At 44.8% G+C, this 21,232-nt stretch overlaps 1 protein-coding gene across 11 annotated transcripts in view; it reads right to left on the bottom strand.

Moving 5' to 3' along the window:
- Positions 1-21,232, bottom strand: part of fray (oxidative stress responsive kinase frayed) — a 274,312-nt gene that overhangs the window by 12,245 nt on the left and 240,835 nt on the right. For 7 of the 11 annotated variants that reach the window (XM_055076084.2, XM_055076081.2, XM_055076085.2 and 4 more), the window contains exons 4-14: positions 16,718-16,826; positions 15,735-15,876; positions 15,170-15,225; positions 12,974-13,083; positions 9,700-9,801; positions 8,719-8,852; positions 7,233-7,281; positions 6,268-6,333; positions 6,010-6,054; positions 5,046-5,168; positions 4,010-4,180 (exon numbers count right to left, since the gene is read on the bottom strand). In XM_055076084.2, coding sequence (XP_054932059.1) covers positions 4,010-4,180; positions 5,046-5,168; positions 6,010-6,054; positions 6,268-6,333; positions 7,233-7,281; positions 8,719-8,852; positions 9,700-9,801; positions 12,974-13,083; positions 15,170-15,225; positions 15,735-15,876; positions 16,718-16,826 — 1,107 coding nt within the window. The remainder of the gene's footprint in view (positions 1-4,009; positions 4,181-5,045; positions 5,169-6,009; positions 6,055-6,267; positions 6,334-7,232; positions 7,282-8,718; positions 8,853-9,699; positions 9,802-12,973; positions 13,084-15,169; positions 15,226-15,734; positions 15,877-16,717; positions 16,827-21,232) is intronic. The other 4 variants (XM_055076082.1, XM_050187344.2, XM_055076086.1 and 1 more) reach the window with 4 other exon arrangements.

Consider the following 21,232-nt stretch of genomic DNA (forward strand, 5'->3'; position numbering starts at 1 on the left):
AACCAAACTGCACTTCACACGTGCTGCTGTCAATTCAGTCCATGTGCGCGATCATATATGCCCAGTGCCCTACAGGTACCGATGTTACGTATCAAGGGTGAGCTTCCCGCAACAGCAAATTGTTCGACACTGCCGCCGGCTACAGCGCACCTTGTTGGGAGTAGCCGACCAAAGTTGCGGTTTGGTGCTGAGTGAATGAAACGCGTCGCAGTGGTTGCACGGCACTTGTATAGCACATAACCAATTCGACAACAAAGGTGAGGGCACAGATGGCATGGGCAACACTCGAATGGCGGCAAATTGGTTCACGGTCGCCATAATTTCGACACCGCAGATCAGACCGAGAAATTTGAACTAAACAGTGTACAGCATCTGAATTTTCAGTCGCCGTTCTATGTCAGTTCAGTGGAGTTGGTGGAGGTGCCGCGGGGAATTTCGAATAAACAAGAGGGTCTGAAATTCTTCATGTGAAGACCACGAGTTCACAGACGTTCATAAATTTAAATGGAGGCAAGCATCCAGGTCGCATGCTTCAATTCTCAGATGCACGCAGCTGCTTAGTCTACATGTTTTGCACGTGTTGCAGCCATTGAAAAATGTTGTTCTGGTTACAGTGCAGCACCGCTTACAGTGCGGACATTTGCGACTCTGGCGACTTGTGCTATAAGTGGTCTATGCTGTACTTCCATTTCGTCTGCTTGTTTCCATGTCATTCAATCGTACGTGCAGACAACGAAACTATGTCATTTTCTACCATGTTCCAGTGCACAATCATGCTCTGTAATCTGCTTGCATCTGCCTCAGTGTTCGTGTAGCACTGACTTACGCCGCTAGTCAGGTGTTTCGTGCGCGGCATGCAAAAATGTGCACTGTGCAAAGCAAGACAAATGCAAGAGCTCGCGTGCAACACTGTCAGCGGAAGTGCGCCGCACAACAAAAAAGAAGAAAAAGAAAAAAAGAGAGATCCAGTATGGAAAACCGCAGGGAAGGAATTTTGCTTGCGGAGGCTAGACGGGGCAAGTGGAGAGAGTGTCCATGTTGGTGGTGAAGCTCGCCTCCTGAAATCACGGGTTCGCGGCACTGAAATATTTCTATCTCGGCTATTAATGAACCAATTTTTAAAAATTCTAGCAGTAGAATGCTCCCACAAGAAGGCACATAACTTCTAGCATACAAGTGAAATTTTTTATGTGGCTTGGTCGGCGGGCCTTTAAAGCAAGGATCAATCCGAGTGCATTTATGACTGTAGTAAGTGCAACAGTTATATTCATGCTGTTCCATGTTCATACAGCTATTCTATGATAAATGAACACTTAGAGCAACAACAACTGTAGCGTTAACAAAACAGACACAAGAAAAGTGGCAAGACAAGGACACCACATTGGGAGAGTACCTTAATGCGGTACAACTAATGACCCAAAATACCCTGAAATTAATCCCCTCCCTCCCGTGCATATGTATGCGCACCACGAAGAAAACACTGGAGTAATTAGTCAAGCACATGCAAAAAGCGAGTTAATGTGATGATATCTTTGTCGCTGTTTGAACAAATTAGGAGGCGGGGGGGGGCACTCCCTCACGTCCACACGTTCACTTAGGCCACGCTTCCACGCTTGGAACTTAGCATGCACCCTCGTATCAGCGCAACCAATTTGGAAGTGTTCATTGCAACAGTATGGCGCTGTTGAAAATCTTCGTTATATCCGGGTGCAGTTTCAACAGGCCATGTCAGAAAATTGTAAATGCAGTGAAATGTGGATGTTATAAATGATAAATCATTATACAGTTCAACCTCGATATAACAAAATTAGTAAAAATCTGCAATTTGGTTCGTTATACTGAAATTTTGTTCCATCAGAATTCGACCTTTTATGCAAATAAGTGCAGTCACCGGTGGATTTCTTTTACAAGAAAAGGGTCGCGAAATTTTCAGACTTATCGAGCAATCGATAAAGGCAAATCTGAATGAGAAAAAAAAAAATAATTTTGCTTGATTGGAGAGACGGCAATGAAAGATAGTTTTATGCCGTGTTGACGATATCTTCACATCCGCGGCACGAAGCTAAGCCAGCCACGCTTTTGTGTCCGCTCCAATCCCGTAGCTGATAAGTGTTGCCCGCAGTGGGGGCGATGTTAGCTTCAAAAGCGCCAGCAGCTAGGAGCAAATGCTTCATCTGCCTCTCACTTCGACGTGTCTCCCAAAATCGAGATTACACAACCTCCATTACTAAATGCGAGGGAACACGGTGCAGATGCTGCAATGCCCATCTCGGCAGACCTACCTACTCTTCGCACACACGGCAGATTATGTCTAAAATAAGGCGCGTAGGCTGTGTACGCGCTCAGCCGTGTTGACAACCATGCACAGCCACAGTCGCACCAAGAAAGCGGACAGACACCAACCCCCCCCTTCCATCCCCCCTCACTTCCTTCGCGTGCGCTAGATCAGGTTATCACAAGCTCGCTCTTCTTCGTCCCTTGCTCACATGGGAAGATGACACTCATCAGGCCACCATCCTTGTCGGCTCACCATCACATGCTTTTACTTGCACATAAAGCATGCAGCGCGTGGAGCACAGAATCTTGTAGCACTTGGACTTTATGCGGAACATGATACTGCTCCGCTTCAGCCACGTACAATTTGAGAGGTGCTTTCACAAGCAGCTGCTTGTAAGTCAACCTTTTGACCATCTGCCTCCACGGAAGTTTACATTAATTGTATCTGTATTAATTCGTGGTGGCAGTGAAATTTTGTTACATTGAAGTCGTGTATACACCCACTTCATCATACTGAGGTTCTAGAAATCTAAATTACATGGTATATACGACCCTATACGTATGAATATACAAATACATACGAGCATACGAATGCATACAAATCTATGGACCAGAAGTCATAGAAATCCACTAGCCCAGAAGTTATAAAAACCAACTAGCCCAGCACATTAGACTTATTGTAACTGTACCTGAGATCGTTATAAGTTATTTTGAAGACTGTAGTATAGTACAATCTCGTTAATTTGAATTCCAAGGGGACCGGAAGTTTATTCAAATAAAATGGAGTTCGAACTAAGGAGAGCCACATTAAATATGGCGCCCGATCAATTGCACAGCACAGTGTGCAAACTGAAAACCGTCACTGGGCTCACACTGGAAAAATTCATTAGTCTTCCATTAGCATGCGACATGTGCCGAAAGAAGCCTAGGTCCTGTATAAAGTCCAAGTGCGATAAGATTGCGCCTCGTGTGCCGCCTCATGTGGGTGCACGTAGAAAATGTGCAAGGGTGCGCCGAGAAAGTCGGTGGCTTAATGTGTGCCATCCTGCTGCGTGCTCACCGTTGGAGATGTGATTGAGTTCACGCCAGGAAGGGGAGCATGCTCGATGGGAGTCGGCCACTGGTAAGCACGCGGTAACATTACCAAGCGCACGCCGGGAAGCTCCTTCCCGCTCCTTTTAAGCCGGATGGGAAAGAAGGGCACATGCCAATCTGCTTGCTCGTTTGTTCTCGGCTCCTTGCGCATCTTTCTTCTGTCATTCTTACAGGACGAGACATTGCGGTAGCTAGCAATGCATCGAACCCTCGCCTTTGGCTTGGGTTTGTCCAAAAAGCGGTCCACGGAGGCAAGAAATTTCATTCGTAATAACTGTTGCCCCGTTTTTTGAGTTCAAATTTGCTGGAGTTTTTGTCTTCAAATACATAGACTTTTGCCGACACAAACAGAGCAGTTTGAATTATCCATCAATTCAAATTATTGGGATTTCACTGTATTAACAAAGATAGCAAAAATAAGTATCCTTCAGTAGTGAGAACAAACAAAAGAAGGCCAATGCAGATTTGCCTGTAGGTTCTCATTATATATATATATACATGTATATAGAAACAAACATGCAAACTACATTAAAGCACAGATTATGCTCTCTGTTACCAATGCAATGAGTTACACAAGCTCACACACAGTGCGTGGTGTGCACTATGCGCCACGGAGACGGAAGCAAGCGGCATGTACCGGTTGTGTGGGAATGAGATTGCTTGGCGCAGGTGCCCCCGACGTGGAGCCAGAGGAGGTTCCGGAGGTGGTCGTCTCATGGTCAGCCGGCAGGGCATTGTCGATGGCGCTGTCCGACGAACTCGTCGACTGGTTGGCTTTCAGGATGGCCTCATCTCGTGCTGCCAGGTCCTGTAGTGTCAGCCAACCAAAATTTACAAAGAAACCGCATTCCATCCTACATCTAGATACAAGCACAATACCTTGCCAATTCAGCAAATGTCGAAACAGTCCACAAAGACATTATTTATCTTCATAGGTGTAAAAATACGGGGTTTGACATCTTGAAGAAAAATAGGACAATGAAGACGTAGTAGCGAGCTCCGGATCAGCTTTGACCACTTGGTAAACGTTAACATGTACCTAAGTGGTCCCTCCCGATACATTGTATCCCAACAAAACTACTCAAGACCATTACTTAAAAGTAACACAAAAGGCAATTGACAAAGATCAGCTCTAGCATAGCATGTGCCCTGGGAGCACATGCTATGCCTGGCAGTCTACTAAACTAGTAGATGGCATGCAGCCTTATGGAGTACAAAATCCTGACTTTAGCTAACTTCAATTTTAGTCGGGGTATAGCCTTTCGGTATTTTTTCAATGCGAGCTCAATGACACCAAATTAATCACTTATAGGGCATCGCTTCATCAATACTAGTTCGTCACAGCTTATGGGGCATGGCTAGGGTCACAGCAACTTCCTTTCATCATACGTCGTGCAGAAGCGAAGGAGCGGGTATGGAGCGCCAACAGCACGGATGAAAGTTGTCCGCATACTAGCAACAACATGCACAAAATGGCTGAGAATCTGGTGCCGTCACAGTGGACCACTGGCTCCCACGCATTGCAGAAATGACTGGGCAGGCATTATAAGAAATACAGGAGGCCGTGGTCAAGGTCTCGTCTCCAGTGCCATGGCACTGGCTGTACTTAGCTGAGACTCCCCACGGCACCGAGACTACTAGTTTCGTAATCAAAAAGCTCGCAAATCTCTTACAAGAAGACGCACCCTCTCATCAGGAGAGTCTTCGTCATCCTCTCCATCTGACCAGACCCAGTCGCCCGTCTCTGTCCGGTGCAGCCGGCCACTGGTGCCAGGAACCCGTCTACAGTTTTTAAGCTGCAAAGTGCATTCAACAAATAAAATGTGCAAGGCGACCTGCGTGCAATGCCTGCCGTAAAAAAGAAAAACCGCAAACAAAAGAAAAGAAAAACCGCAGCACACTAAGCCAGCAGTGTGACAGCAGCCATCTGCCCAACTACGAAGACACATTCAATGACGATCGTCATTCCTGCTTCAACTAAGTCAAGCACTTATCCCTGCAATTCCAGACCAGGAAGCTTTCACAGTGGAAAAGTCCCAAGACAATGCCAGGTGGACAAAGCAAGTACAAAGGGGCACAAACTATTTCTCAGAACACTGAGAAACAGCTTCCTCAATACAACACATTGATTTTCGCAATATAGCTTTCACGGCACCAACACACACAGGCCGAGCTGAGAGTTCATACACATCCTGTCTGCTTCCTTTGTCCACCTGTGTTTTGTCATTTTCCAGTGCGAACATGCACCAACTTGCCAACTTGCCACTTCTATGCCAAACAGCATGCCTTGCGCAACATTCGGAGCTGTGCAACAATCAGCACAATATTTTTTTCCCATACACTAGGCTTGCATCACAGAAAAGATTTGGGCAACTCTATGCCTTCTATGGTATTCAGTGCAATTCCCAATGCAACCAGGATGCTAGAACACTTCGTATATGGTTTAACACGGTAACTATGGCAGCTATGGGAGACTCCCAAGACTCAGCGTCACTGTTATGTCATGCTGTTTATGAACAGTGAGGAACTAAGCAAAGGTAACCAGTAGAATGAACGGCTTACAGACCCTGGTTTTACAAAAAAATTTTCTTTATAAAGAAGAGGCCAAAGTGAGTGGATCCATACACGAGCACTAACTTTCTTACCAACCCGACCAGAACTTGCCACCTTTGGTGAAGATTGCTGTAAACACAGTCAAGTTACACTATATTAATCGCACTTATGTATAATTTTATTTTCAGATTTAGAAGCTAGCCCGCATACTACTTGAGACCAGATTATATTAATGCTATGTGAATCGAGAATGGCCGATTCACCAATATCTTGGCAGAACATTAATGTTCCGTTTATCACATAGTAATTTGTTGGAGAAAAACAATCGAACTTCATGCTCACCTTCTGGGCTCGAACCTCTATTGTGGGAGCACATGTCAACAGTGTCTGCATCAGGTACTTTTTGTCCTGAAAGAAACAAAACAAAGAAAGAGTGAGACAAGTATTGAGAGTCAATGCAAGCACTACCTGCTACGAGCGTTCATCCAAAGTGATAAGAAGAATTTTTTATATTTTTGTACAGAAGTATACACAGAACAAGTACATCAAGCAGTGGTGGTATGTAGCGCCATCTCTTGTGCTGAAACTGACTGCAATTCAGTTATCCACAGGTTACATCCTCCTTCCACCAATGCTTGAAAAACCAGTTGCTGTTAGTGCCGTTAGTGCCTTATGCCATCAGCACCGACTTTCTCTCGTCAACCGGGTGATACGAGGCACAAAGACTGCCAGAATATGGGTAAAACGTTTTAGTGGTGCTTAAACAAGTATTGAAGAACAACTTCAGGGCAATCATTGGCTGCTTTGTCAGTCACTCTTAGCCATACGAGGCATCCATTTCATTGCTATACATATCACGCATAACAATTTTTTTTTCCTTCCATATGAAAGCAAGCGCATTAGTCACTACAAAGATTCAAAGGTGCCTTTGAAAGGCTTTCAAATGTGGAGGTAACACGTTAGCTTTACAATCTGTACATTGTCGGACTGAGAACACCAGTTCGGTTGTCTTGCACTTTCTTGCGGCAGGGACAGCCTAAACAACACCAAATCATAATGACAATATGCCATCGTACTTGGCCAATGAAGTGCTAATGCATATAATGGCTTTTACCATGAAACGAAGCAATGCAATTACACAGAGGAAGGCATCACTTCAAATTTTGCATTCTTCGCGAAGATGTCTGGGTACTGGAAGCGGAGCGCATTTGTGAAAAGGACAAAAAGCTTCCAGCCTTAAGGAAGCAAACTTGCATCCCGTGTTGCTGCCAGCTGAAAATAATGTTGGCTGTTTTCCCGCCACGTACCTTTGCCTTCTTAAAGAATTGGTGCTTCAGCAACTCTGTCGCAGTAGGCCTGCAACGACAAACAAGGAAATTGCATCCATCAATATCTACTGCTGCTTCTACTGCTGTTTACGTTGATTGTAATCTGTTGATCATTATTTCTTTATTATCTGTATGTTGTCATTTTGTAGTGTGTAGTGTGTTTTTTTTAGAGTCATTTGGTGTTTGTAGAGTGTGCTTTGCAAAGTGCTGCTACTGCTCCAAAATTTATTCAGGGCTTGTGAACCAGTCAAGCTGTTATAGAAAAAAAAAACTGCTTTTTTTTTCACAGTCCTTAAGTAAGTATATTAACTGAATAAAAATGAAGTTTGATTTGATATGATAATGAAGCATGTGTATTGTGCATTGTCACAAAGCACAGAACATTGCCAGCTGACTGAGATTACCTTCTTAAATATGAGAAAAGTGTACATTGTAATGCCACAAGATAGCCAAGCCTGGAAGGTGTGCTTACCTGCACAAACTTACAAGAGGGGAGCAAAGCTAGAATAGATGAAACTATACAATTAAAAATTTATTATAGCATGAACCGATTTACTTCAGAAAGAATGTGAAACATGAATAATAAGCAGTCTTGCAATGTGAATTCTGCATTTATAGGAATCAAAGAAATTGCCGGATTTAGAAATTCATTTTATTTCTGGCAACAAGTGATAGCTATCACAACAGCACACTGCGTCAGACTGGTGTAGCTTTCCCTGAGGGGTTTGCATATAAGTGTCTCATCTGTCCTTTGATGACATTTAAATGGTTGGCATGCAACCTTTTTACGTGTGCATAGCTGGCATGTAAGAATATGCATGTGCATATAAAGTTTTTTGCATTGAAGAAGCAGGTACATGGTCATACAGTTGACTTTTCCACTAAAGAGGAATGCCAGAGGCACAGTGCCCTTTTTTGAAGAACATTACTGCATTTGCAATTAACTGTTGTCATCTCACAATACTGCCTGAAAGCACGAGATAGCAGCACTAGTGAATTCACAACTACTGAAAAGTGTGAATTATGCCTTGCTGTGACATGAAGAAACTGGCAATCACTGATCTTCTTATGTATAAATGTCATTTGCAGTTTTAACTGTCAATTATGGTGAAATTGGGTTATATTGAGGTTATTGCAACAACAGAAAACTTCTGCTGAATTTTGCCAATTATTGGAGCATTAAAGGGATGAATTAAAGGCGTACAGTTAACTAAAGATCCTTTGCTCACATCCCTTTATAATGATTTGTCATTCCCACTGATTAAACATGCTGGACATTTTTTTTCTACTGCTCTACGTTTTCTGTTTTGTTATACAGTACAATCATACTTATATTTGTTGTTTGCAAAGAGAACCCTTTCTTTACAAGTTAAAGCACCATGTCATCCACTTTGTTTTTTAATCTAGCAACTGCTATGCTGTCCTATCTAATCAAACGAAAATCCAACAGCACACACACACGCACCTCTTGGTGGGATCTTTCTGCAGACACTCGCTAATCATCTTGCGTATTGACTTGCCATAGTTTTTGTACTGGTCCTTGTCCTCCCCGACTATTTCCAACGTGGGCGGGTCATTTTGGAGCGTCAGCATCAGCACCTGTACGAAAAATAAAGGAAGAAAGGTGTCAGGCAAGTCTGTAATGCAATCTTGCCTTGATTTTTATTGCTATTTATTTATACGATATCTTCAACCACGAAAAGGCATTACAGGGAGAGGGTTACAAGTTGTGAAACAGTTATATCAATAGAAGTTCTTTGAAAATACATTTCAGCAAAGTTCAACAACATGGGTCAGGTAATAAGGGCTAAAAACAACATTGGCCAAAACATGGGCGTCATCACCATCAGCCTATATTTAGGTCACATTTCAGCGATCTCTAATTACCCACGTCTTGCGCTAGCCGGTTTCAGTTTACGCCTGCAAATTTCCAGATTTCATCCTGCCATGCTCGACTGTGCTTTCCTTGCCACGGCACCTATTCTGTAACTCAACAGACTACCGGTTATCTGCCCTATGCATTAGATGGCCTGCCCAGCTCCATTTTCCCCAATATTTTGTGTGCACATAACAGCACCACCCCAACACACTATTTCCATGTTGTTGCAATTGCAGTAATCTCTCATTGCTAAAAAGGCTTGGCATGAAGAAAGTAAAATATTACATTTGCAAAATATCTTGTATAATACACGTAACTGAAAGAAGCTTCATGCAAAGGTAATAGGTGCTCTCTGAAAGAGGTGCCTTCATTCAAATATCTTCATTGAGTGCCCTGCAATTTGATGGTGTCAACTTTTCATTCTAGATAAAAGTGAAAAGCATGCCCGGCTTATGAAAAACTAAAGCCAAGGCTGCGGAACAGTAACCATGTTATTTTTCAGGAATTAGCAAGGAAGTATAAATGAATGCACGAGAAAATAAATAATAAATGAATTCCTGCACTTGCCTTCATGGGAGGATACTTGTGGTAAGGTGCAGTGCCCGTTACCAACTCAATGGCTGTGATCCCGAAGCTCCAAATGTCAGCCTTGAAGTCGTACCCTGTGACCTATAGTGCCAAAAGTGCCCCAAGAAGATGGTTGCAGTCTCCAACATAATCAAAGCTTCATTACTTACAACACGTGTGACAAGCGTAACACGCCCATATCATTTTATCGATCATGGCTTTGTTGGTTTCTAGCCCATTTTGCTATACCTTCAAACAGCAATTCTGCAACATGTTATTTTACAATGAACAGCTGTCAACTCCACATTTGGCATCAACCCTGTCAGTCAACACTAACCATCTGCAACAGAAAGCCCTAGTTGCTACCTGCCCTTCCTCTCGCCCTGCACAATGCAAGCAGCATTGTTACAAGTGTCTCCCAAGAATAACACGCACATTATCTTCATCTGGAATTTAGCTCAAACCCCCTGTTCATATGTTTGTAGACAACTTAGCTACACAACGGCAATGAATGGCGAGATGGGCCTTTGCGCAACCAGGTCACTCATTGTGGTGTACAAAATATGAAACAAAATGAAGAAACAAAAAGTCAGGAAACAGCGCCATAACAAGAGCAACAGGAAAGAGCACATGAACCACCATGCCCAGCAACAAGTAAAGGTTGCTCGTTCAAGTTGCTCAATTGCTTGGTTCTGGGTTCCAAGACTGCCTCGACTGTTGCCTAGAAGTACTTCGATCAACTAGGTGAAGGCGCTTTTGTGCTTCTTGAGGACGACAGGCTTGTGCGAACGTCTGTGACTATTAATGCAATTTCTTTTAGACAACATGCGTCAGCTCCCCCCCCCCCCCCCCCCACCGCTAATTTACTTCTTTCCTTCCCCCCTCTCTCTCTGTCATCTTTGTTTTCCCCTTTCCCATTCTCCGGTGTAGGGTAGCCAATCGGATATTATTCTGGTTAACCTCCCTGCCTTCTGCTTTTCTCTTTCCTTCCTTCGATCGACTAAACAATGGAACAGCAGTTGGCTGAGTACACACTTCCTCTGTGTCATACGCTCCCCTTTCATGTGTTCTGGAGTACGTCTTCTTAGTAAGTGTAGCTCAGGGCATTTCATATGCTCCTGTATCTTGTGCGACTCAGGCGAAATGCAGATAAACACTGTTACTGTTACTTGCTGTTATTACTGTTACTTAATGGGTTGAATGCACGATTGGATATCCACAACAATGTTTTAAATATGGGACTCCAGGAAGCTCCAATACTCCGCATGGTTAGTTGTGCAAGGCACAGTGTACTGACTGCAACGTACAGCTGCCCGGTTCTCAACATTAGCACCCTCCGAGCAACGCGTGTGAAAGTGGTCGTGGCACAATTGCCAGCAGTAGTCAGCACATTCAGACAAATGAAAATCTAAAGTTAAAGTCCTCCACTGACAGAGATGTTTACTAACAAAAAGCGTCAAAGCACACAGCCAAGCACATTGTGCTGCCTGCACCCATTGCTCGTGTGTTATCGCATGTTTGTAAGTTGTTAAAAGATTTTAAGCTTATACGAAGAAAGGTGAGCGGTATGGTTAGCGGAAGCTCGTTTCTGAGCCTCAATAAGCGGAGTCTGTACCAAACAGTGGTGGTATTTCTGCCTCAAAGATCAACATGCACACTTATTTCTTCGCTCTGAACTGTGAGCTAGAGGAGAGCCTAAAGCAGCATTGTTCTCAGTGCACAGAAGAGCAGCAGCCGACACCGTATGTCCGCGAAGGATGCTTTTAATAACAGTTCCTTAAGCGCGATTACACCCACGTGGTCGACTAAGAGGGGTTTACCAAAGATGCAATAATATGCTACTTTCGCTCAAATCTGCATGTGATGCCCGAGAAAAGAAGAGGGAACATTATTTGCGACTGTGATCACACGTGATTATGACTGCAAGCACTCGGAGAGTTCATAGCAACAAGCTGCGAATGAAGCCTGTGCAAATTGCGCTTGCGGAGCTTGTCATCACATATGTGTTGCGTCATGCTCGGCCACTAGATCTGACAATGGTAGGTTTCATGGCTTCCACGTTCTTTCTCTTCGTGAAATTAGTTCATAACGTCTCACTGAATAAAGTTCGACTGGAAGTGTGTGAATTTCCATGCAAGGAACCGACAACTGCACCGTAACCCTGGAGGAAAGGTAAGTTTCCTTGTTGCTAAAATAGACAAAATAATTGCCCGCTACAGCATCAACAGTTGCAAAGATTTTTCACTAAGCTTGAGGAAAGGTGAACGATGATACTTAATTACACGGGATCTGCGAATTCAGCACCAAGTGCAACATCCTTTTTCCAAATGGAATTCTTACCCACCGTGATAGCTCTGTGGTTATTGTTTTGACGCTGATGATGAGGTCGTGGGTTCGTTTACCTGCCGTGGGTGCCACATTATGACGGGTAAGAATGCAAAACGCTCGCATGCTCAGGTTTAGGCCCACATGAAAGACTCTCAGGTGGTCAAAAAGTAATCCAGAGTGTCCCACTGCGGCACCTCTCTCAGCCCATATGTTAATTGCTTCTGGACATTGAGCCTCATAAATTAAGATTCATACTTGGCTGCACCAAATCTAAAACAAAATACCATACGCCCTAGTTCACAGCCAAAAACTCCAAAATAACTCTGCACTTGTACAAAACAGCTAAAACTGCAGTGTGCAGTTCGTACATAGAAGCTAGAAAATTAATTCCAGCACTTTGTTTTTTTCTGACGATAGCAAAATTCTCCATACAGCTCTGCTTGCACTTCTCAAAATGGTACCTGAAGCGTTCATCATGGCTGAAATCAGTGGCAACGATATCCTCAAACACGCCTCTTGTCTATACCACACTATTCCCTATGGACAGATGACAATGTGCACAGGAGCGCCGTTCTACTGACAGCAGTGCGATTTTTGCGTCATGATGCGGAGAAGTGGTAACTGTGCTTGGTTGGCACACCTACTGCTCTAGCCACCACAGTTTAACCATGCACCCACCACAATCACGAAAAAAAAAAAGCTTGAAAAAGAAGGCGGCACAAAAAAATCTAACCATGTCACAACCTGTTTCATGCATTTTGCATTACAACAGCACATATTGCAGGAAAGTGGATACAACAGCGTCTCAGAGCCCCTCTTCTGTTAACCTGTGTAAGATGCTACTGCGCGGGCACTGTCAGTACCAACGTTGTCACACCAATTAAGCGGCACTAAACAGATGAGTGAACACCAGGTGGTTAAGAAAGTGGCAAATCCTCTTTCTTACTTGCTCCATGACTTCGGGTGCCATCCAGCAGGGTGTGCCGACAAACGTGTGCCTGGACTTCTGCCTTGACAGGTCGCCGCCAGTCGCAAGCCACGAGCTCACCCCAAAGTCTGAAAAAGGTCAGTCAAGGCCAGGGTTACCACAATAAGTTGCACATTAAACAAAATAAAAAAAGAAAGAAAAACGGACAAACACAAAATACTATAGTAAAAGCTTAAAAACTTGAAGTATGCACGAACATGCAGCCAAAGCATTCATACACAATAGCCTCAAAGTCAGGCTTGGCCAGTGCTTAATAAACTGGAATCTTAATTCAGCAGGTGCTGATAACATCTGTTCCATATATATCAGGAGTTCTTTACTATGAGAACAAGTCAAAGGGTATGTACTACAACACACTGCTCATGGAACTGAGAAATGATACACCCAGCTTGGCAGTGAGGTCACCCTTTCCATTCTGTTAGCGGTACAGTCAATAGCTTCGTTAATCTGCTGGTTGAAGAAGTTGGTTTCCATCAAAGAAAATTCATTCACTTGCACAGCCAAGACCCAAACCAGCCAGCTTCAAGTGTGTTGTTCTGTTTAGGCAGCAGACATTCTGGCAATGTCCCTTTAGTAAGATCCCACCGAAAATTCCAAGTTGCCCGATTCATACAGAAGAATAAGGCTAGTGACCTCAGATCCCACCGTAGTTGCATGCATTTGAATGAGGAAAATAATTTCATAGTTTGAATGCATGGAAACACACGATAGTTCACCTCAACAATATCCCCATTCATGCGTACTGCTTTCTACAGACGTCTGACACACATATGCAAATTTCAAAACACACGTTGCACTTGTGAAGTCTCTGCCACACTCAGAACCTTGCCCTTTCCCCAGACGTGCTGCAATGCTGCAATGGGCCAAAAATTGTACCTCGCCTTATGGTTGGACGAGCATGATACGACAGTCGTTGCTTTTCAATTTGTTGGCACTGTTATTTTTCAAATCGCAACTTGATTTATAACTTGCAGAGCTGCCAACAATAGAATTACAAAAACACGACAATGAAAGCCAAAAAATATTAAAATTCAGTGAAAGATACTAAAAAATTGTTTGATCATTAAATATGTTTTTGGCTTATTTCACAGACTATGCTCTACGTAGTCTCAGCAACAATGGTCTGCGCTGCAGACAAGAAATGCTTATGAAGGTTAATAATGCAATATTCACGTAACAGCTCAGTTGCCATTTACCATCGTTTCTATTAACTGATGTCACTGCCATGGAGGCAGGTCTACATAACAAATAAGGGCCATAGAAAATTGACTCAGTGACTGCCTCTTGCGAATTTGGCTTTGCGCTAAACAGAAATAAAAAATCATAAAGATATCTGTGTAAATACGACGATTATAAATGAGCACTTAAAATAAGGCATTTTATGATGTAACCATAAAAGTTGGCAGGTATGAACTTGATTACCAATAAATGTCATTCTGAACAGACGTACAACCGTACCATCCTCGAAGGCATCGCTGATGCATTGCACCTTGTACATTTTGTAGTACAAGCCTACAGTGCCTCCAAAATATCCCTATTTATTAATTCTGTAACTTCAACAATAAAATCCTCATGCAATGGAACTCTCTTTTTTTTTTCAGCATTCTACACTCATAATGGTTCTTGCTATATTTCAGTGCAAGAACTGTAGCAGCGCAGATGCTGGATTCCAAGCCGTTGCATTTTTGTATCCTTCGGCACAAAACTGCAGTAATAATAATACTCGTACTAATGTACTCCACATTCGATTACAGTGCGCAAGGTTACACTTTACTAAGCAGAGCTAGACAACGAGTTCCGTATGCTCGGGCAGTTGGAGGACTGAGTGTGCTCTTAACCAATCTTGCTGTTGTGAAAGACAACAACTCTAGCTCAAGTTTTCTCTGAAACGCGAGACCAAGGTCGAACCATAAACTGCTTGCACCAAACGACTAACTGAGCTAAAATATACTCAAGGCCCAAGCTCACAAAATGTTGGGATAAGAATGCAAGCTGTTAAAAACTGTGAAGCGCCTCTAGAACCAAAGTAAAACTGCTGTACCAGCAATATGAAATATTGTATGGATTTCTGTGTTTTACTTTGATACAGTTTTGTTCAGTAAACACACACACACATAAAAATTCATTAGAAATATCAGTTCATAAAAAGCTTACCTGCAATCTGGACAGCACCATCCTCACCAAGCAGAATGTTTCCAGCTTTGATGTCTCTGCAAAAAAATTCACAAGCACATTTGTCTTTGCTTAAGATAATGATGAAAAAACACGCACTGATCTCCAAAAATTCTGCATGATCACAACATTCCAGAACAGTGGCCTCACAGAGTGAAAAGGTAAGCATGCACCTGCCAAATTTCCTCCTTTCTTTAGCGGCAAATATGTCATGAGAACGACAGCAAGTTTGCAGAGTAAAAATAATTAGACTCTCTGTTTTAATAAGTTCCATGTCAAGCTGCATCTTAAATCAATAGAATTCTAGATGAATGCACAGCAGAAAAAAGAAAGAAAAAGTGGAGGAAACAGCACTACAAATGTGAAGAAACAAAACATGGCAGCAGCTACAGGTAGAGAAATTAGAATCCATGACAGAATAAATAATAATTACACATAAGCTGCTCTGTACATATGCATGCCTTGTTTGTGAGAAACAGCCACTATGGCCAATGCAAAAACACGTGGTCAGCATCGCACCACCATGTGGAGTACTGTTGGCAGCTACCTGTGGATCTGGCCATTATTGTGGAAGTATTCGAGACCCTTGAGCACCTCCTTGAGAACTGTCGCAATGGTGGCTTCGTCAAAGACGCCATGCTTGCAGTCTTCTGCTTTCATCTTGTGTTTGATGATGTCCAGCAAGGAGCCTGCAAGGAGGTGTTAAAATAATGTTAAGTGACTGTACTCTGAAGCATTGATGAAAGTGCACCCTTGAGCAATATACAGGGCACACTACCAATTAGTAATCAAGAGGCCATAACTGCTCTACATATGCGCCGCATGTAACAGCGTTCTACGTGATTACATGTTCCCTGGGAAAGCTACTAGGCATAAGTTTGCTCGGCTCTCGAGTTTAAACGCACACATCACAAGCAATTGTTATTTGAAGACAAATTCAGTGTTCCCTCTAATATTGCTGACAAATGTATATACAGCCAAGACACGAAAGAAGTTGATTAACACATGGCATGTTAAACATACTTGATTGTAACAGAGCTGAGAGTTGGGCAAATTGCTTTGCATTCAATACAGTACACAAAGGTTTTGCATACTGCCTCCCATCAAAGCATTGCTGCAAAGACCAGGAATCGAATATATGGCCTTGCGCTCAGCAGAGGACCAAATACTGTGACAGTGACACTCCATTCGGAGACAAAATTTTGTGCCAGTTGGAAACAAGGAAAGCTGGTGGTACAGGATGATGCCAGAAGGTGAGTGCCATGCACTGTACCTTAGTGGGGTAATACAAAACGACCTGCCATAAATTCAGCACACCTTGGCTCTGGAAGTAAAGCAAGGACAGCATAAAGAAAATAAAGTGCACCGGTCCCCCTCCCCCTCGCCCATAGAGCACCCCTTTTCTGCCGCAAGGCTTCGCCTATTAAACGCAGAAGTAAAGACGTTTAAAAAAAATGTATATCCCCGGTATGAAAGGAGCCAGGTAAGCACTGTTCTGTACAATGTCATAGCACATAAGCTCAGACTCACCACCAGACAGGAGCTTTATCACAAGCCAGAGCTCTTCCTTCACCACGAAAGAAGTATAGTAGGTGACCACATTTTCGTGGTGGCAGGCACTCATTGCTTGGATCTCTTTCTGCAAAGTATCAAGGCAAAGCAAAAGGTGAGAACGCTGAAGCAATATGCATCATATATTGTGCTACCCCCTTCAGGTGCTGTGTGAACACTTGTGCTTGCCAAGATAGTGCATCAAAACTGAAAACTCTTACGAAAATAACAATGTTTAAATATGTGCGCCATACATCTTGAAACACTTCTGATTGGACCTGTGCTGCAAGCTTGAAATATATATATATATATATATATATATATATATATATATATATATATATATATTATAATACCGAGACCGATCAAGTTGTCCAGCGCTGTTTATTTCACCAAAGGCAACGCCCCCAGCTCACGCGCGAAGAAGTCGAAGAACAGTGAAGATGATGATGGCTATGTACAAATGAAAACGACGAAGTACGTTAATAGTGCTTACACTAACTTCCCCCCGTCATGGAAGCGGCCAGCCTGGCCGCAGATTAGAGATTATCTAAACGGGGAGTGAAGGGCTTCATCCGCGAGACGTGAACAATTTCAGCATTCCGGCGGCGCCGGTCAGTGACGGAGTGTACTGGGCGAACGAGATAGTTCACTGCAGATGTTTGCTGCACAACGGTGTATGGGCCAATGTAGCGTGGAAGGAACTTCTCACAGAGGCCTGGGGTGCGGACTGGAGTCCAAAGCAGGACTTGGTCTCCAGGGTGAAAACGTAGGTCACGGCGTTTGTTGTCGCAGTAACGCTTGCGCTCAGCTTGGGTAGCTTCTGTGCTTTGCCGGGCGATTTGACGGCAATGTGCAACTCGGGCAGCGAAATCTTCCGGAAGCGACGCGTTAGGCGAAGAAGGTGCGAAAAATAGTTCTCTGTCGAATATGGTGGAAGGAGATCGTCCATACACAAGGAAGAAAGGGCTGTAGCCGGTAGTTCGTTGAATAGCAGTGTTATATGCGAATGTCACAAAAGGAAGAATTTTATCCCAGTCAGTGTGGTCAGGACGGATGTACATGGAAATCATGTCAGACAGCGTACGGTGGAAGCGCTCAGTAAGGCCATTGGTTTGCGGATGATAAGTGGACGTAGATTTGTGGACGGTATTAGTGGCTCGAAGAACTTCCTCGAGGACTTGTGAAATGAACGCCTTGCCACGGTCACTGAGAAGAACGCGAGGAGCCCCATGGCGCAAGACGATGGCGCGCAAGAAAAAGTCGGCGACCTCAGAAGCGGTGCCGGATCGCAGAGGGGCAGTCTCGGCATATCTTGTTAAATGGTCGACCGAAGTGACAATCCAACGGTGACCGGAGGGTGTCAACGGCAAGGGACCATATAAATCAATGCCAACAAATTCAAAAGGTGCGTCCGGGCAAGGGAGAGGTTGTAGTAGACCGGCAGGAGGGGATGTCGAGCGTTTGCGGTGCTGACATGACGCACAAGAGGCAATGTATTTGGCCACCGTTGAGGATAGGCCAGGCCAGAAGCAGCGGGTCTTTATGCGGTCGTAAGTCTTGTGGAAGCCTAAGTGGCCAGCCGATACATCGTCGTGAAGTGCCTCTAATACCCGCAAACGAAGGCAGCGAGGTAGAACTGGGACCCACCGGTGACCTGTTGGGTGGTAAATGTAGCGGTGTAGCACGCCACCTTGAAGGCGGAATTGTCGAAGTTGGCGTCGCAAGCGGCTGTTGGGCGGTTCGGCGAACCCACTAAGGCGATCCATGAGAGCTCGACAGTAGGAGTCGGCCCGCTGAAGCGAGACGAAATCAGAGCGTGATGAAAGCGTAACTTGGTCCAGGGATGTTATCGAGAGTTGGTGAGAGGCAGGCGTAGCATCGGAACGACGTGGTTGGGAAGACGACGGCGCGTTACCTGGAGAGAGTGAGAGTGGGCAGCGAGACAATGCGTCTGCATCATGATGGTGTTTTCCAGACTTGTACGTTATAGTGAAGTCATATTCCTGCAAGCGGAGTATCCAGCGTCCTAAGCGTCCTGACATGTTTTTCATTGATGACAGCCAACACAGAGCATGATGGTCGGTGACGATGGTGAAGTGGCGGCCGTAAAGGTATGGGCGAAATTTCTGAATCGACCAAACGATAGCCAGGCACTCTTGCTCTGTAATGGTGTAGTTCCGCTCAGCTGGAGAAAGTGTTCGGCTGGCATATGCTATGACTTGCTCTTTAGATGCTGTATTACGTTGCAGAAGTACTGCGCCAATACCTTGTGCGCTTGCGTCAGTATGGAGTATGGTGGGGGCACGATTATGGAAGTGGCGAAGCACTGGTCCGGAAGTAAGATGCCGCTTAAGAGCTTGAAAAGCCGACTCGCAGTCGCTAGTCCACGTGAAAGAGGCACCGGTAACCAGTAGCTTGTGTAGAGGAGCTGCTATTGCTGCGAAGTTGCGTATAAACCTACGAAAATATGACGCCAAGCCGAGGAAACTACGTAGATCTTTCTGTTGCTGGGGGCGAGGAAACTGAAGAACGGCACTAATCTTGTCGGGGTCAGGCTGGATGCCATCTTTTGAGACGACGTGACCCAATACTTTTATTGTTTTGGTTGCAAATTTGCATTTTTTTGTATTGATCTGGAGACCAGCATTCGCAAGGCACTTGAGAACTTCGTCTAATCGTTGAAGATGTTGGCTGAAGTCAGACGAAAAGATGACAATATCGTCCAGATAACAGAGGCATGTCTTCCATTTTAGACCACGAAGTACGTTGTCTATCATGCGCTCAAATGTGGCAGGAGCATTGCAAAGGCCAAAAGGCATCACGTTAAATTCATAAAGGCCATCCGGTGTAGCGAATGCGGTCTTTTCTTTGTCAGTCTCGTTCATCGGAATTTGCCAATATCCTGATCGAAGATCAATGCTGGAGAAATACTCCGCCCCTTGTAGTGTGTCCAAAGCGTCGTCAATTCGAGGTATTGGATATACGTCCTTGCGTGTGATCTTATTGAGCGCTCGATAATCCACGCAAAAGCGAACTGAGCCATCTTTCTTCTTTACCAGGACCACGGGAGACGCCCATGGGCTAGATGAAGGTCGTATTATCTTCCGCGCAAGCATGTCAGCGACCTGTTGTTCAATGACCTTTCGTTCGGACGGCGATACACGATAGGGGCGTCGTCGTATTATAGCGGAACCTTCGGTTTCGATACGGTGTGTAGCCGCAGGAGTTTGGCTCAACACAGAGGAACAGCTATCGAAACAGGCTTTGTGTTTTGCCAAGACCACCATTAAGGCTTCGGACTGCGCGGCTGTTAGGTCAGAACCAAGAACGGCTGGAGGAGGGAAAGAATCATCCAAACCTGAGGTTGGTGCTGGCGATGAAGAAGGGCAAAGCGTGACTAGAGAGATTGGTTGAGTGTCGGCGAGGGTTGCCACAGTCATCCCTTTGGGCAGCATCACAGGATCTGGGGTCGTGTTGCAAGCAGACAGAAGGGCGCGGCCGCGTGAAAACCGGACGAGACAGGTGGCAATGAGAATTCCGCGAGAAGTACAGCAGGAAGAAGGGGCGACTAGGGCGTCTCCGTCGGCGATCTGACTGGACGTTACGGCTACAACTTCTTCGTGACCAGGACGCAGGACGTAGTCTGAAGCGAGGACCAAGTTCACGCATGAAAGTGAAGAGTCCGCAACAGGTTCAAGCTCTGTATCTGTGATGTGGACAACTTCTTCTCTACATGAAATGACGGCTGAAGCAGAATGTAGGAAGTCCCAACCAAGTATAAGTTCATGGATACACGTTGGAAGGATGATAAACTCGATGTGGTGGCGTATGCCGTCGATGAGAACACGAGCAGTACACTGTCCGTCAGGGTGAATGAATGCATTATTAGCGCCACGCAAAATAGGTCCAAGATAAGGCGTTTTTACTTTACGGAGCCGGGAACACAGATCACTCCGAAGAACAGAAACGGCGGCACCGGTATCGATGAGAGCTGATGCGGGAACACCTTCGACAGTCACAGAAAGCATGTTGGCCGGGCGAACAGGAGGAATTTTTGAAGACCGATAAGAAGCAGTTTCCCCTCCAAAAACTGCAACAGTTAGTTTTCCGAGTGCTGGTCGACAAAATGGGAAGTGGGACGAAGTGGTGATGTAGAGCGCCGGTAAGGGGATGGAGAACGACGTCTGGCCGAACGGGAACTATGAGGCAGATTGGGAGCAGCTGGTGGAGACGGAGAACGCTGTTGAGGGAGTGAGTGCGGTCCGGGATAGTAGTCGTCTGATCGGCGAGTGCGGTCTCTTTCGTGCTCAGCATAGCCTCGCCTTTCATCCTGCTGGCGCCGGCGGCAGAAGCGAGATATATGGCCGCGTATGCCACAGTAAAAACAAACCGGACGAGGTGGACGCCACTGAGGGTACGATGGCGCAGCAAGTGCTCTGGTTCCCATCGAAGCCAAATGGTCATAGGAAACGCCAGTAGGCACGGAAGTCA

The sequence above is a fragment of the Dermacentor andersoni genome, chromosome 2 (assembly GCF_023375885.2).
Source record: "Dermacentor andersoni chromosome 2, qqDerAnde1_hic_scaffold, whole genome shotgun sequence".
In the NCBI taxonomy this organism is placed as follows: domain Eukaryota; kingdom Metazoa; phylum Arthropoda; class Arachnida; order Ixodida; family Ixodidae; genus Dermacentor; species Dermacentor andersoni.